The sequence below is a fragment of the Podarcis muralis genome, chromosome 2 (assembly GCF_964188315.1).
Source record: "Podarcis muralis chromosome 2, rPodMur119.hap1.1, whole genome shotgun sequence".
NCBI lineage: Eukaryota > Metazoa > Chordata > Lepidosauria > Squamata > Lacertidae > Podarcis > Podarcis muralis.
The window spans coordinates 116,761,290-116,775,479 of record NC_135656.1 but is presented as its reverse complement, the minus strand read 5'-3'; the positions used below and the strand labels follow the sequence as shown (position 1 = coordinate 116,775,479).

At 52.7% G+C, this 14,190-nt stretch overlaps 1 protein-coding gene across 1 annotated transcript in view; it reads left to right on the top strand.

The window, feature by feature from the left end:
- Positions 1-850: 850 nt before the first annotated feature.
- The window catches only part of LOC114592204 (uncharacterized), a 43,914-nt gene continuing 30,574 nt past the window's right edge, over positions 851-14,190 (top strand). The window contains exons 1-3 of the mRNA XM_077923573.1: positions 851-1,254; positions 2,802-3,681; positions 11,278-11,404. Coding sequence (XP_077779699.1) covers positions 2,917-3,681; positions 11,278-11,404 — 892 coding nt within the window. The 5' untranslated portion in view covers positions 851-1,254; positions 2,802-2,916. The remainder of the gene's footprint in view (positions 1,255-2,801; positions 3,682-11,277; positions 11,405-14,190) is intronic.

Genomic DNA, 14,190 nt, shown 5'->3' with positions numbered 1-14,190 from the left:
GCAGAGGGGCTGCTGAGTAGCTGAGCTCACATGTCTATATGAATTTCTGAAGTTTTCCCTGTGAGCCAGTACATTTATCAGTGAATTCTTATATTTGGTATTGTGCAGCAGAGGCCCTTTGAATAGATAGGAAGAAACTGTGATGAAGTGTTTTGTGGGGACAAAAAACAAGTCACAAAAGTGATTGTGCTGATTTTGGTAGTGGGCTGCATGTGCAAGATATCTGCTGGAGGGGCAAACCCCCCCCAACCTATAAATTGTTGTTTAGTCGTTTAGTTGTGTCCAACTCTTCGTGACCCCATGGACCAGAGCATGCCAGGCACCTCTGTCCTCCACTACCTCCCGCAGTTTGGTCAAACTCATGCTGGTAGCTTCGAGAACACTGTCCAACCATCTTGTCCTCTGTCGTCCCCTTCTCCTTGTGCCCTCCATCTTTCCCAGCATCAGTGTCTTCTCCAGGGAGTCTTCTCTTCTCATGAGGTGGCCAAAGTACTGGAGCCTCAGCTTCACGCTCTGTCCTTCCAATGAGCACTCAGGGCTGATTTCCTTCAGAATGGATACGTTTGATCTTCTTGCAGTCCATGGGACTCTCAAGAGTCTCCTCCAGCACCATAATTCAAAAGCATCCATTCTTCGGCGATCAGCCTTCTTTATGGTCCAGCTCTCACTTCCATACATCACTACTGGGAAAACCATGGCTTTAACTATACATAAATTCCTGCAACACTTCCAATTCATGGAATTGGAACCTGAGCAACCTTGCCGCTGTTTTAGGACTACAACTCCCGTCATCCCTCAGCACTGGCCATGGTAAGCTAGGGCTGATGGGAGTTGGAGTCCAGCAGCAAGAAAACAAAAATATATGGGGTGGGGGTGGGGGAAAGACACGCGTTTCCAATCCAAGCCTGGAATGCCAAATCCCCCTTTCCTTTCCCAGGAATATCCTCCATTTCCCCCACCCCCGCCCTGCCTCGCGGGCCTTTGTTTCTCCCAGGGTCGGGGGCGGAGATGATTCTGGGATCCACCCCAGTTTTGTGCAGGTTGCAACCTCCAAAGGGGCGACGCCGAAGGGGGTCGATCCTCAGAAAAGACTTCCTCGCAAACGGGTTGCGCCTGTGCGGAGTCACTTCCTGCTCCGCCTTCTCCCGGGGGAAGCCTGGTGGGAGAGGGGAGACCCAAAGTAGCTTTTTGATATATGCTGTATATATTGCATCTCCGGAAAGCGGGAGGATCTCCTGGGATTTGAGGGATCAGGTGAGTTAACTCGCTTGCAAGGGGCTGGGAGGTGGGGCTGCATGCACTGCAAAAGAGAGGAGGAGGGAAAGGGAAAAGAAGATGTGATTTACGAATTTCTACATCTAGATCTATATAAATAAAAAGAAGCCACAAAAGGGGGGTGGGGAGTCAAATATAAGTGTACTAGAAATGTATGGGATTTTTTTTCAAAGATACGCAGACAAACAAATTACAAAAATACATTTCTAGTACACGTATATTTGACTTCCCTCCCCCCGTTTTGTGGTCTCTTTTTAGTTTTGATTTTCAGACTGCATTTTCCACATTACTCCATCTTTAAGTTATCCTTTAGTTTCTCTGAATAATACATCTAACTCCTTGTTTTACGCTAATCCTGCTAATGAGCTTATTTGCATAAATGAGTTTTTTCAAATTCTCCCCGATTTTTAATTGTAAAAAATTATTCTCGGTTTCTCGGTGCACCCGTTAACCTTGCCATTTTGGCATAATCCGTTAATTTAATCAGCTACTTGTCTGGTACTGCAACTTTTTCCCATCTCTGGGAGGTGATTTATGAATTCCTAAACCACACTTTCCTCAAAACATTCCAAGGCGACATGCAGCATCTGGGAATCAAACCAGCAGAAAGCTTCAACTGGAAAAAATAATCAGTAAATACTGATTGATTGGCAGGGGGTTGGACTCGATGGCCCTTGTGGTCTATTCCAACTCTATGATTCTATGATTGATTGATTGATTGATGCAGGCAGGCAGGCAACTCTTGTGGTGGGCTTCAGAGCCCAAATGGTGCTACTGGGCATTTGTTTCATTTTTGTAAAAATAATAAATTTCAGGGCTGCCTTTCATTGCAAAGAAATAGCAGGTCACTTTATGGGGACGTGAAACGTAACAAAACATGCCGATTGAAGCCATATCGAGAAAGTAAAACAGTGTCAGTCCAGGGGGTGAGGAGCGGTTTGGTTTGGTTTTGAAGGGATAATACATTTATGTGTTTTTCCTTTTCCCCCAAATATATTTAATTTTTCAGATTTTGAAATTTACAGACATTTGTCAAACAACCAAAATAAAAAGAGAATTTCTTGGGTTCCCCTGGACTTCCCTCCTCCCCATTGTGGGTCCTTATGTTAACTTTTTTCATCCTGCATCTTCTCTATTAATCCAAATCTATTAAATCTCCATTACAACCATAGCTCGACATTAAACTACATGTTCCATTCCAATCCTACTAATGATTTTAATTGTTTACAATGATTTTTAAAGTAAATTATATATTTCTCCCATTCCTTATTAAAATTTTGCTCCTCCTGGTTTTTAATTCTTCCGGTCATTTTTGCCATTTCGGAATAATCCATCAGTTTAATCTGCCATTCTTCTCTGGTAGGGACTTCTTTCCACCTCTGGGCTAGTAACATACATTTATTTGTGTTTTTCAAGTCACTTGGAGACCTCCGGGCAACAAGCAAATAACAAATCTAAAGAAGAAGCAATAATCAGCATCGATTGGCAGCACTCTGATTCAGAAATGTTCTTTCTTTTTTCCTCAGGCAAAGGATCCCGACCTAGAATCCAGCTGTGAATTCTGGAGGGCCTGTTATTTCCGCACCTGATTTGGTGGGAGGCTCGTTTCACACACCCCAATTCAGGCCACCAGGAACCAAAATGGCGGCAGATTGTGGCGATGCGTCCGATTTTGGCACAGAGACTATCGGAAAATTGGGTGTGAAGACTGAGAAGCAGGACCCAGTGGATACCGAGCCAGGGAACTGCACAGGGAAAGAGCCTCGTGCCGCCCAGCCTGAGAGTGCCAAGGGATTCTGGGAAGGTGCCGCACTGGACCATGTCAAATGGGAGCCTGAGGGGGCAGCGCAAGGATGCTGGGAGACTCAGTGGCAGCGGTTTTTGAAGGCGGTACAGTCCCCGCACTTGGAACGAGGAAAGGTCCCCCAGCCGGGACCTGCACTTAGGGATATTTCTCAGGCCATTCTGCCTCCCTTTGAGGGAGCGTCAGAGAGAGGCCTGCAGCTGAGGAGGCAGGAAGGGGCTCAACTCCTGCCCATCGGTGAAGCCCATAAGAGCTCAGGGGCCGAAGGCGAGGTCCTCGTTCCTAGGAAGGTAAAGGAAGAGGACCTGGATGTGGAGAGTGTCCGCCAGCACTTCCGGCAGTTTTGCTACCAGGCGGCTGAGGGCCCCCGCGAGGTATGCAGCCGCCTCCGGGACCTTTGCCGACAGTGGCTGCAGCCGGAGAGGCACACCAAGGAGCAGATCCTGGAGCTGCTGGTGTTGGAGCAGTTTCTGACCGTCCTGCCTCCGGAAGTCCAGGCCTGGGTCAGGGAGGGGAGCCCAGAGTCCTGCGCACAAGCAGTGGCCCTAGCTGAGGACTTCCTGCTGCAGCAATCCCGAGCGGAGGTGAGATGGGAAGAGGAGGTGAGCCAGGTGGTTTCAGCCAGGTCATTTTTTGGTTAATAAAAATAAATTAGTTTATATACAGTCATAGCTTGGTTGAGTAATGCCTTGCGACTCGAACATTTTGGCTCCCGCATGCCGCAAACCCAGACGTGAGTGTTCCGGTTTGCAAACGTTCTTCGGAACCCAAATGTCCAACGCAGCTGTCAGGGTTGCTTCAAGATCCTAGCTCACAGAGGATCACGCTAGCCAACGGTCATTAAGTAAGAGTCTTTATTGAGTTACAGTTTCCATTCTCAAGCTGCTGCGTGCAACCCTACGTCTAGTAGCTAGATCGGCGAAGCTCCGTCTGAATCTCCGCCCCTCGTACACCAACTTAATATCCTAGCCCTGCTCCACCTTTTCCGCCTGACTGTTCTTCTCTGGGTCCCTCTGCCCCCCTGGGTCTCTTCCTTCCGGGATTCTTCGGACGCTGACCCCCCGGACTCTCCTGTCTCCTTGCGCCGGGCTTTAGGACCCGGCTCTCTTTCCGGGCTGCCTACTGCGCCTCCTTCCTGTGCATTTGAACTTGGCGCGCGCGCCCAACCTTCCACCTTCCGTCTAACCGTTTCTTCGCTCCCAGATGGAGGTGTGGCCACCCCTGACTCGTGCCCTCCCTCCTGCTGTGAGCTGCCAGCGCTTGCCCCCTGGCTCCTTTCCTCTTCCCTGCTCTCTGGCGGTGACGCTGGACCCGATCTCCAACTGCTCTCCTCTGATTCCCCTCTGGCTCTATCTCCCTGGGGTGCCCCCCTAAACTCCCCCCTTGCCTTGGCCACTGGTGCTCCTTTCTGTGAATCCTCCGACTCACTGGAGAGACTCGGAGATCTCGGGTCGTCGTCATCGCTCATCCTTTCTTCTGCCTCCTCCCCTTCGCTCTCTGTTTCCTCCCTTGCCCTTGCCTCTGCTCCTGAACCCCTGACATCCATCCCCCCCCGAAGCCCCCCACTCCCCCTTCCCCTCCTTCCGGTGCTGGAGCTGGGTGCTGCTGCGTCAAGGAGACGAATGTCGGGTACCGTTCGGTTCCCGTAGCGGGCCTCCCTCCGAAGTCTTCCGGTTCTTCCTCCCTTCTCTCGTCGACGACGGTCACCTCTGCTTCCATCTCTGTGCCGCCGTGCTCGAAACCTGGATCGTCCCCGAAAATGTCCATGTCCGTCTCTCCCTCGCTTCCTCCAGGCGGCGTTGCTCGGCCTGGACCTTCTTGCCACTTCCTGCGCCACTGTTCCTCTGGTTTGTCGTCCCACCAATACGAGGGTTCTGAGGCAGATCCCGAGGGCGACCCCTCCGGGGAACGGACGTCTCGTATCGGGTCCTCGTCCGAGTCGAACCCCCGGAACGTGCTGCCCGAAAGCGTGGGTGTGAAAAGCCAGTCGTCGAAAAAGTCTGCTGGCATCGGTCTATGTGGGAAGAGGGCATGAAACTCGTCTTTGAGCAGAGGTTCGTCCAAGGCGTAGTCCGGCACCCAACTGTTCGCACTGGCCGGGGTGCCCTCCCTGGCGAGAAAGTATTCTACCCCTTCTTCCCCCCATCTGGAATCCAAAATCTCTGTGACTTCGTTGATGCGCTCCTTCTGTGCCACTCCTGCGCGCCCTGTTCTGTCTCTGGCCGGACTCAGTGCCGTTCCGGGTTCCTGAAACCTGTGCGGTGCCTTGTAGGGAGTGAGCACCGATCTGTGGAATACCGGATGCATTCTGGAACCCTCCGGAAGCGCCAGCCTGAAGGCCACCGGGTTGACCTGCTCTTCGACTTGATAGGGCCCCAGTTGCTTATGCCCTAGTTTCTTCTTGGCCAACGACCTGGCCGGCACTGCGTGGGCTGCTAACCAGACCCAGTCCCCCACGTGTAGCTCTTCGCCAACCCTTCTGCGTTTGTCCGCTTGTACCTTGTATGCGTGCTTGGCCAGCTCCAGGTGGCGCCTCAGCTGATCGTGGACTTCCTGCAGTTCCGACGCGAACGCATCTGCCGTCTGCGGCTCCCCTTCCCCCCGCCTTTCCAGTCCCGGGAAGGTTCTGGGGTGCCTCCCGTTGTTGGCGAAGAACGGTGTGACCCCCGTGGACACGTGCTTCGTGTTGTTGTAAGCGAACTCGGCGAGCGGCAGGTAATCCACCCACGTCGCAGGCTGTTGATTTGCATAGCACCTCAAGTACTGCTGCATGATGGCATTGACCCGTTCTGCTTGCCCGTTGGTTTGCGGGTGTCTCGCCGACGCCAGGTTGATCTTGACGTTCAGGAAGCCCATCAGCCGCTGCCAGAAATTTGAGATGAACTGCCGCCCCCGGTCGGACAGAATAGACCGTGGCAGACCGTGAACCTTGAACACGTGGTCTATGAACAGTTTGGCGGTTTGTTCCGCCGTGGCCACCTTCGCACACGGAATGAAATGTGCCATCTTGGAGAACAAGTCCACCACCACCAGCACTGCCGTCTTGCCCCTCGAGCTGGGCAGATCCGTGACAAAGTCCAGGGCCACCCTCTCCCAAGGTTCGGCCGGAGTTTGGAGCGGTTCCAACAGTCCGGCCGGCGGTCTAAGCACTGGCTTCGCCCTCTGGCAGGTGTCACACCGCGCCACGTAGTCCGCGACCTCCCTTCTCATTCCAGGCCACCAGAAATCCCTGGCTACTAGTTCCACCGTCTTCTCCTTGCCGAAGTGCCCTGCAGTGGGCGCGTCGTGCAGCTGCTGCAGCACCGTGGCGCGAAGTTCGTCTCCCGGCACGTAGATGGCCCCTTTACGGATGAGCAATCCATCTCGTAGCTGGAAACCGTCGGCCGCTGCTTTGCCCCTGTGCACCTCTGAGATCTTTGCTTGCGCGAAGGAGTCCCCTTGCAACGCTCGTCGCACCGCCTCCAGATCCACGGTTGCCGCGGCGCACGCCCACACTGTTGGTGCGAAGATGTGCATGGCGGCCGCTGGCGTTGCTTCCTCCAGATACTGTGGCTTGCGGGAGAGAGCGTCCGCCATGATGTTGGTGTCCCCCGGGACATACTCTATTCGGAAGTCGAAGTTCGCAAAGAACTCAGCCCAACGTATCTGCCTCTGGTTCAGGAACTGTGCCGTGCGCCAGTGCTCTAGGTTCTTGTGGTCCGTGCAAACCTGCACCGTGTGCTTGGCGCCGATCAGAAAGTGCCTCCACGCCTTGAACGCTGCATGAATGGCCAGCAACTCCCTGTCCCATATGGTGTAGTTCTGCTCGGACTTGCTGAGCTTCCTGGAGTAAAACGCTCCCGGTCGCCACACCCCCTGCGGGTCTTTCTGCAGCAGGACCGCCCCCACGGCTCTGTCCGAGGCGTCAGTCTCCACCCTCATCGGCTTGCTGGGGTTGACATGAAGCAGCTGCTCTTCCGACGCGAAGAGACGCTTGAGTGCCTGAAAGGACTGTTCCGCCTGCTCTGTCCAAATGAACTTCTTTTTCTTGGAGCTAAGCGTGTCAGTGATGGCCGCCGTCTGCATAGCGAAGCCCTTGATAAACTTGCGATAGAAGTTCGCAAAGCCGACAAACCGTTGTACCTCCTTCCGGTTGCGCGGGCTCTTCCAATCCAACACCGCTCGAACCTTGGCGCTGTCCATGGCGAGCCCCTTGTCAGACAGCTTGTAGCCCAGAAAATCCACCTCCGTCACGTCAAATTGGCACTTCTCCAGCTTGGCGTAGAGCCTATGGTGCTTCAGCCTGTTCAGTACTTCCTTGACGTGTTTGTCATGCTCCTGTTGCGACTCCGAAAAGATCAGGATGTCATCTAAGAAACAGACGCACGTCTTGTAGAGAAGTCCCGCCAACACGTGATGCATGAATGCTTGAAAAACGTGGGAGCCATTTTGCAATCCAAAAGGCATAACTCTATATTCGTAGGTCCCCAGTGGCGTGAACATGGCTGTTTTCCACTCGTCTCCCTCCCGCATGCGAATGAGGTTGTACGCACCTCGCAGATCCAATTTGGTGAACACTCTGCCCTTCCGCACCTTTGCGAGGAGGTCGTCAATTCGGGGCATGGGGAAGTCCGACGGCTTAGTCACACTGTTCAAGGTCCTGTAATCCACTACGAGCCTCTTTTGGGGCGTATCCCGCTTCTTAACGAAGAACACCGGGCTGCCTCCCACCGCCTTGGACTCTCGGATGAAACCGCGCTCCAAATTATGATCTATGAACTCCTTGAGTTCTTGCAGCTCGTCCTCTGACATGGAATACAGTTTCCCCTTAGGCAGCGCCGCCCCTGGCAGCAGGTCAATCTTGCAGTCATATGGCCTGTGAGGGGGTAGCCTGTCTGCCTCCTTCTCGCAGAAAACTTCCAAAAATTCTGCGTACTTGTGGGGAATCGCTTGCAGCGTGCCTAGCAGTAGCTGTGACTCCTCTTCCTCTCCTTCCTGCCTGGGCACGATGCAGTGTTCAGCACAAAAGGAAGAGCCGAAGGTCAGCTGCCTCTGGTACCAAGCCAGCGTTGGGCTGTGTTTGTCCAGCCAACTCATGCCCAACACAATGGGCGTGTCCGACAATTGAGTGACGTTGAAGCTGATGACTTCTTGGTGATTCCCAAGTCGCATCACCATCGGTGGCGTCTGCTGCACCACTTGCCCTCCTAGCAGCTCCCTGCCATCCACCGTGACCACCTGCAGGGGCAGTGTGGCCGGCAGCAACTGTATAGCATGCTGGTTGACAAAGTCCTGCCCCATAAAGTCCGCATTGCTGCCTGAGTCAATGGTGATTGGCACGTCCATGGTGATGCCATTGGGCAGCTGGAGCGACGCGGTGAGCCTCACCACTGGTTTGGGCGGGAGGGGGTTCACGGGCTGTAAAATCTCTGGGGACTGCATCATTAATACGTCTGGCTGGGCCCCAGTGCCTCTTCCTCCAGCCAGACAGCGTCGTTTCCCTGCTGTGGTTCTCCTTGCTGCGTTGCTGCAGTCGCCATTGCTGAGGCTGCAGTGAGCTTGTGGAGCCTCTGGGGACACTCTTTCGCCATATGTCCTGGCTCCTCACAGACGTAACACTTCCTGTTCCCTCTAGGAGGCTTCGCTTTCACTGCTGCTGGTGCTAGGGCTCTGGTTGCTGACTGAGCCCTGGCACCTCCAACCTCCATCGGTTCAGCTCCTCCCCCTGGCGGAGGCGTGGATTGCGTACGTGCTGCTTCTCTGGGAAAGAAGGAGGAGCCCCTGGCTGGTTCGCGCCCTCCACGCCCTTCGTCCCTGCTCCACGGACGTCCTTCCAGCCGTACCCCCACTGCCAGCGCCCTCTGCACGACCTCCTGGGTGGTCCGGGGTCTCTCCCCCCTCGCAATCTCATCTTTTACAGAGCTGTTTAGTCCCTCCCAGAAAAGGTCTCTTACAGGGGTCGCATCTCTGTCCCATTCTAGGGCACTGGCCAAGGCGAAAAAGCGGGCATGGTACTGCCGTACGCTGGCCCTTCCTTGCTTCAGTCCATGAATCTGTTGCCGAGCAAGATCCACGTCAATGCTTGATAAAAAACACGCATCCATCGCTTTAATAAAGGCATTCGCATTTTGGAGCGCCGGATCGTTATCCCTCCATAAATTGCGCAGCCATGCTCTGGCATCCCCATGCAGATAAGACATGATGAACCCCACTTTCTCTTGCTCATCTCTAAAATCTTTACTCAGCAGTTGCAGTGCACACAGTACGTCTGCTTTAAAATTGGGATACTGTTGCAGGTTCCCATCGAAGTGAGAGACCAGACCGCCTGTGCGTCTCCCCAACCCAATCCCCTCTGGTTTGGGTGTCTGTTGCCCTTGCTTCGTAAGCACTTCCAACCTGACCTGGAGATCCCTGTAGGCGGCAGCTGCGTCCTCCTCTCTCTTCCTGGATGCGAGAGCCTCGGCATTCAGCTGTGACACTGCTTCTCTGAGTTCCGCTATCTGCTGTTCAGCCGTCATGTCGGCTGCCGTTCGTGAGCTCACTAGTAGGCACCTGCTTCTCTCCTCTCCTCGAGGCTGTAGGTGCCCACAATACAGAGACGGAGCTTACTGTCAGGGTTGCTTCAAGATCCTAGCTCACAGAGGATCACGCTAGCCAACGGTCATTAAGTAAGAGTCTTTATTGAGTTACAGTTTCCATTCTCAAGCTGCTGCGTGCAACCCTACGTCTAGTAGCTAGATCGGCGAAGCTCCGTCTGAATCTCCGCCCCTCGTACACCAACTTAATATCCTAGCCCTGCTCCACCTTTTCCGCCTGACTGTTCTTCTCTGGGTCCCTCTGCCCCCCTGGGTCTCTTCCTTCCGGGATTCTTCGGACGCTGACCCCCCGGACTCTCCTGTCTCCTTGCGCCGGGCTTTAGGACCCGGCTCTCTTTCCGGGCTGCCTACTGCGCCTCCTTCCTGTGCATTTGAACTTGGCGCGCGCGCCCAACCTTCCACCTTCCGTCTAACCGTTTCTTCGCTCCCAGATGGAGGTGTGGCCACCCCTGACTCGTGCCCTCCCTCCTGCTGTGAGCTGCCAGCGCTTGCCCCCTGGCTCCTTTCCTCTTCCCTGCTCTCTGGCGGTGACGCTGGACCCGATCTCCAACTGCTCTCCTCTGATTCCCCTCTGGCTCTATCTCCCTGGGGTGCCCCCCTAAACTCCCCCCTTGCCTTGGCCACTGGTGCTCCTTTCTGTGAATCCTCCGACTCACTGGAGAGACTCGGAGATCTCGGGTCGTCGTCATCGCTCATCCTTTCTTCTGCCTCCTCCCCTTCGCTCTCTGTTTCCTCCCTTGCCCTTGCCTCTGCTCCTGAACCCCTGACAGCAGCTTACGCAGCTTCCAATTGGCTGCAGGAGCTTTGCCTTGGTTTATGAATGTTTTGGAAGTCAAACGGACTTCCGGAACAGATTCCATTTGACTTCCAAGGTACAACTGTACAGTGGTACCTCGGGTTAAGAACTTAATTCGTTCTGGAGGTCTGTTCTTAACCTGAAACTGTTCTTAACCTGAAGCACCACTTTAGCTAATGGGGCCGCCGTGCCGCCACTGAACAATTTCAGAAGTACCGGAAAGGTTGCACTCTTTTCATATTGCGAACGGGCCTCCCGAAATGGATCCCGTTCGCAACCAGAGGTACCACTGTATAATGAAGGTGCCATGTGAACTTTCCAGGGGAGAGCATTCCAGAGATGGGGAGCCACTGCAGAGAAGGCCCCATTCTCGTGTTGTCAGCCTCTGGACTTGAAAGAAAAACCTGGTTAATACAGATTTAGAGCAGCCATGGCTTCTCCCGAAGACTCCTGGGAGCTTCAGTTTTCAGGGGCGCTGAGAGCTCTTAGGAGGCTGCCTCCCTTTTCCCCTCCCACGGCCACAATTCCCAGAGTGGTTTATTAACAATCCCTTTTCCCTGGAACTCTGGGAATTATAGCTCTGGGAGGGGAGTAGGGTGTCCCCAAGGAGCTCTCAGCAGCCTTAACAAATTAGACTTCCCAGGATTCTTTGGGGGAAGCCAAGACTGTTTAAAGTGGTATCATAGCACTTTAAATGTATGCTGTGGATGAACACTCTCTTCCAGGACAAAAACAGCAGACAGCTTCACTTTTGACTCTTAGGGACCTTTTTATGCCAACGGGCCTCAGCAGCTGCTTAATTTCTATTTCTGCTTTTATTTTTCCAGGTCCCTGGGGTGTCTAAGGAGGTAGCGGCCGAGTCTTCAGAGGCAGAGCGGGTGCCGTCAGATACCTGGAAGGTGGTGCTCAGCAGAGAGGTCAAGCAAGAGGGGGATGGAGAAACCACCTGTGCAGGTGAGGATGCTTTGCACCCGATTACCAGCTACAGTTACCCCAGGGAGGTGGTTGAGAAATGTGTCCCTCCCTCCCATAAGAACTGCATAAGTTGCCTAATGGGGCAGTAACCTCTCCCCGCACCTAGCCAAACAGAGAGTGAGCATGCTCTGTAACTCACCATAGAGTGTCTGTTAGAAAAGAAACAATGGAACACTAGGAGCAGGGCAAGTCGAAGTGGCCGGCTGGAAGAGATTTGGCTCAACAATTTTTCAGCGTGTACTAAATCTGTGTAATTTGGCGTTTTCAAGGTCTGCCTTTAAATTGCTATATTTATTTCTATTATAGATTTTGTTTTCTGATACGTCTGTTGTATTCTGTTTCGAAAACATGTTTTGGGAAGAAGTTTACTTACAATCTTATTGGAAATTTATTTACAATCTTAAATAAACACATTGTGATGTTTTGTTGTAGGTCCCATTTATTATGACTGTGGTACCTTGGTTTACAACCATAATCCGTTCCGGAGGTCCGTTTGTAAACCAAAACAGGTTGTAACCCAAGTCGTGCTTTCAACAATGGGGCCTCCAAAAATTTTTTGTTCGTAATCCAGGGAAAAAAAGGGTTGTAATCCAAAACAAGTTTGCAAACTGGGACACGCATTTCTGGGTTTGACGTTTTTGTAATCCAAAACGTATGCAAACCAGACTGTTTGCAACCAAGATACCCCTGTATTTTCATATTGATGATGGTGATGATATAAATTTTTAACTTACCTATTGCTAATAGTAGTCAGAATTCACATCAGAGTTGCATCAGAGTCAAGTTAGAATCATTGTAGTGAATTAACCTGTTAGTCATGTCCATTAAATTTGGTGGGTTAACTCTGAGTAGAGCTAGCCTTAGCTACAACCCCTTGCTAACTCGCCTTTTAGGAAACCTCCTAATTAGCATTTATCTAGAATTTTAGGGCAAAGGTTCTCAAACCATTCAGCCCCAGAACACGCTTGAGAGAGCTCGAGGCCCAGTCGCAAAGTAGCAGTTCAAGACTGAAGCCGGGAACAAAATGGAGATTGGGTCTGGCATTATCAGCTGGCAACAACAAACATTAGTTACCTAATCCCTCTTTGTCGACTGTTACTTACCGTATTTTTCGCTCTACAGGACACACTTTTTCCCCTCCAAAAATGAAGGGGAAATGTGTGTGCGTCCTGTGGAGCGAATGCAGGCTTTCGCTGAAGCCTGGAGAGTGAGAGGGGGTCGGTTCCTGCCGGGCTCCCAAGGCTTGCGGATAGCAGCAAGCTCCGGGAGCTAAGGCAGGGTTGTGCGCAACCTCGCCCCCGCTCCTGGACCCGTTCTGGGGGCTGGGGTCAGGGGAAGCTCGGGCTAGCCCTGCGGCTAAAAAGGAAGCCAAGACAGCGAGTGGGATCCATCCGCACGCAGCCTCTCCTGGCTGGAGAGGTTGTGCGTGGCTAAAGAGCAAGCCAAGACAGCCAGCGGGATGAAAAAAATTTTCTTTATTTCCCCCCCCCAAAAAAAAAACCTAGGTGCACCCTATGGTCCGGTGCGCCCTACAGAGCGAAAAATACGGTATATCACCACAAGGATTCCCACTGTGGCAGGGAGTACCATGGCTCCACTTTCCTCAGGAAGCAGCCTTATACTGAGTCAGAACATTGCTCCATCTAGCTCAGCACTGCCTGATCTGACTGACAGCAGCTCTCCAGGGTTTGGACTGGGTGTTCATCAGTATGCGGATGATACCCAGCTCTACCTCTCTTTTAAATCAGAACCAGTGAAGGCAGTGAAGGTCCTGTGTGAGTGCCTGGAGGCTGTTGGAGGATGGATGGTGGCCAACAGATTGAGGTTGAATCCTGACAAGACAGAAGTACTGTTCTTGGGGGACAGGAGGCGGGCAGGTGTGGGGGACTCCCTGGTCCTGAATGGGGTAACTGTGCCTCTGAAGGACCAGGTGCGCAGCCTGGGAGTCATTCTGGACTCACAGTTGTCCATGGTGGTGCAGGTCAATTCTGTGTCCAGGGCAGCTGTCTACCATCTCCATCTGGTACACAGGCTGAGACCCTACCTTTCCGTGGACTGTCTCACCAGAGTGGTGCCTGCTCTGGTCATCTCCCGCTTGGACTACTACAATGCGCTCTACATGGGGCTACCTTTGAAGGTGACCCGGAAACTGCAATTAATCCAGAATTAAGCAGCTAGACGGGTGACTGGGAGTGGCCGCCGGGACCACATAACACCGGTCCTGAGAGATCTGCATTGGCTCCCAGTACATTTCCGAGCACAATTCAAAGTGCTGGTGCTGACCTTTAAAGCCCTAAACGGCCTCGGTCCTGTATACCTGAAGGAGCGTCTCCACCCCGATCGTTCAGCCCGGACACTGAGATCCAGCGCCGAGAGCCTTCTGGCGGTTCCCTCATTGCGTGAAATGAGGTTACAGGGAACCAGACAGAGGGCCTTCTCGGTAGTGGCGCCCGCCCTGTGGAACGCCCTCCCTTCAGATGTGAAGGAAATAAGCAGCTATCCTGTCTTTAAAAGACATCTGAAGGCAGCCCTCTTTAGGGAAGTTTATAATATTTAATGCTGTATTGGTTTTAACACTTGATTGGGAACCGCCCAGAGTGGCTGGGGAAACTCAGCCAGATGGGCGGGGTATAAATAATAGATTATTATTATTATTATTATTCAGACAAGGAATCTTTCCCAGCCTGGGACTTTCTGCATGCAAAGCACATGGTCTGCCCCTGATCTTCCTTCCTGATGTTGAGCTTGGCCTGTTGTTCCTTCAT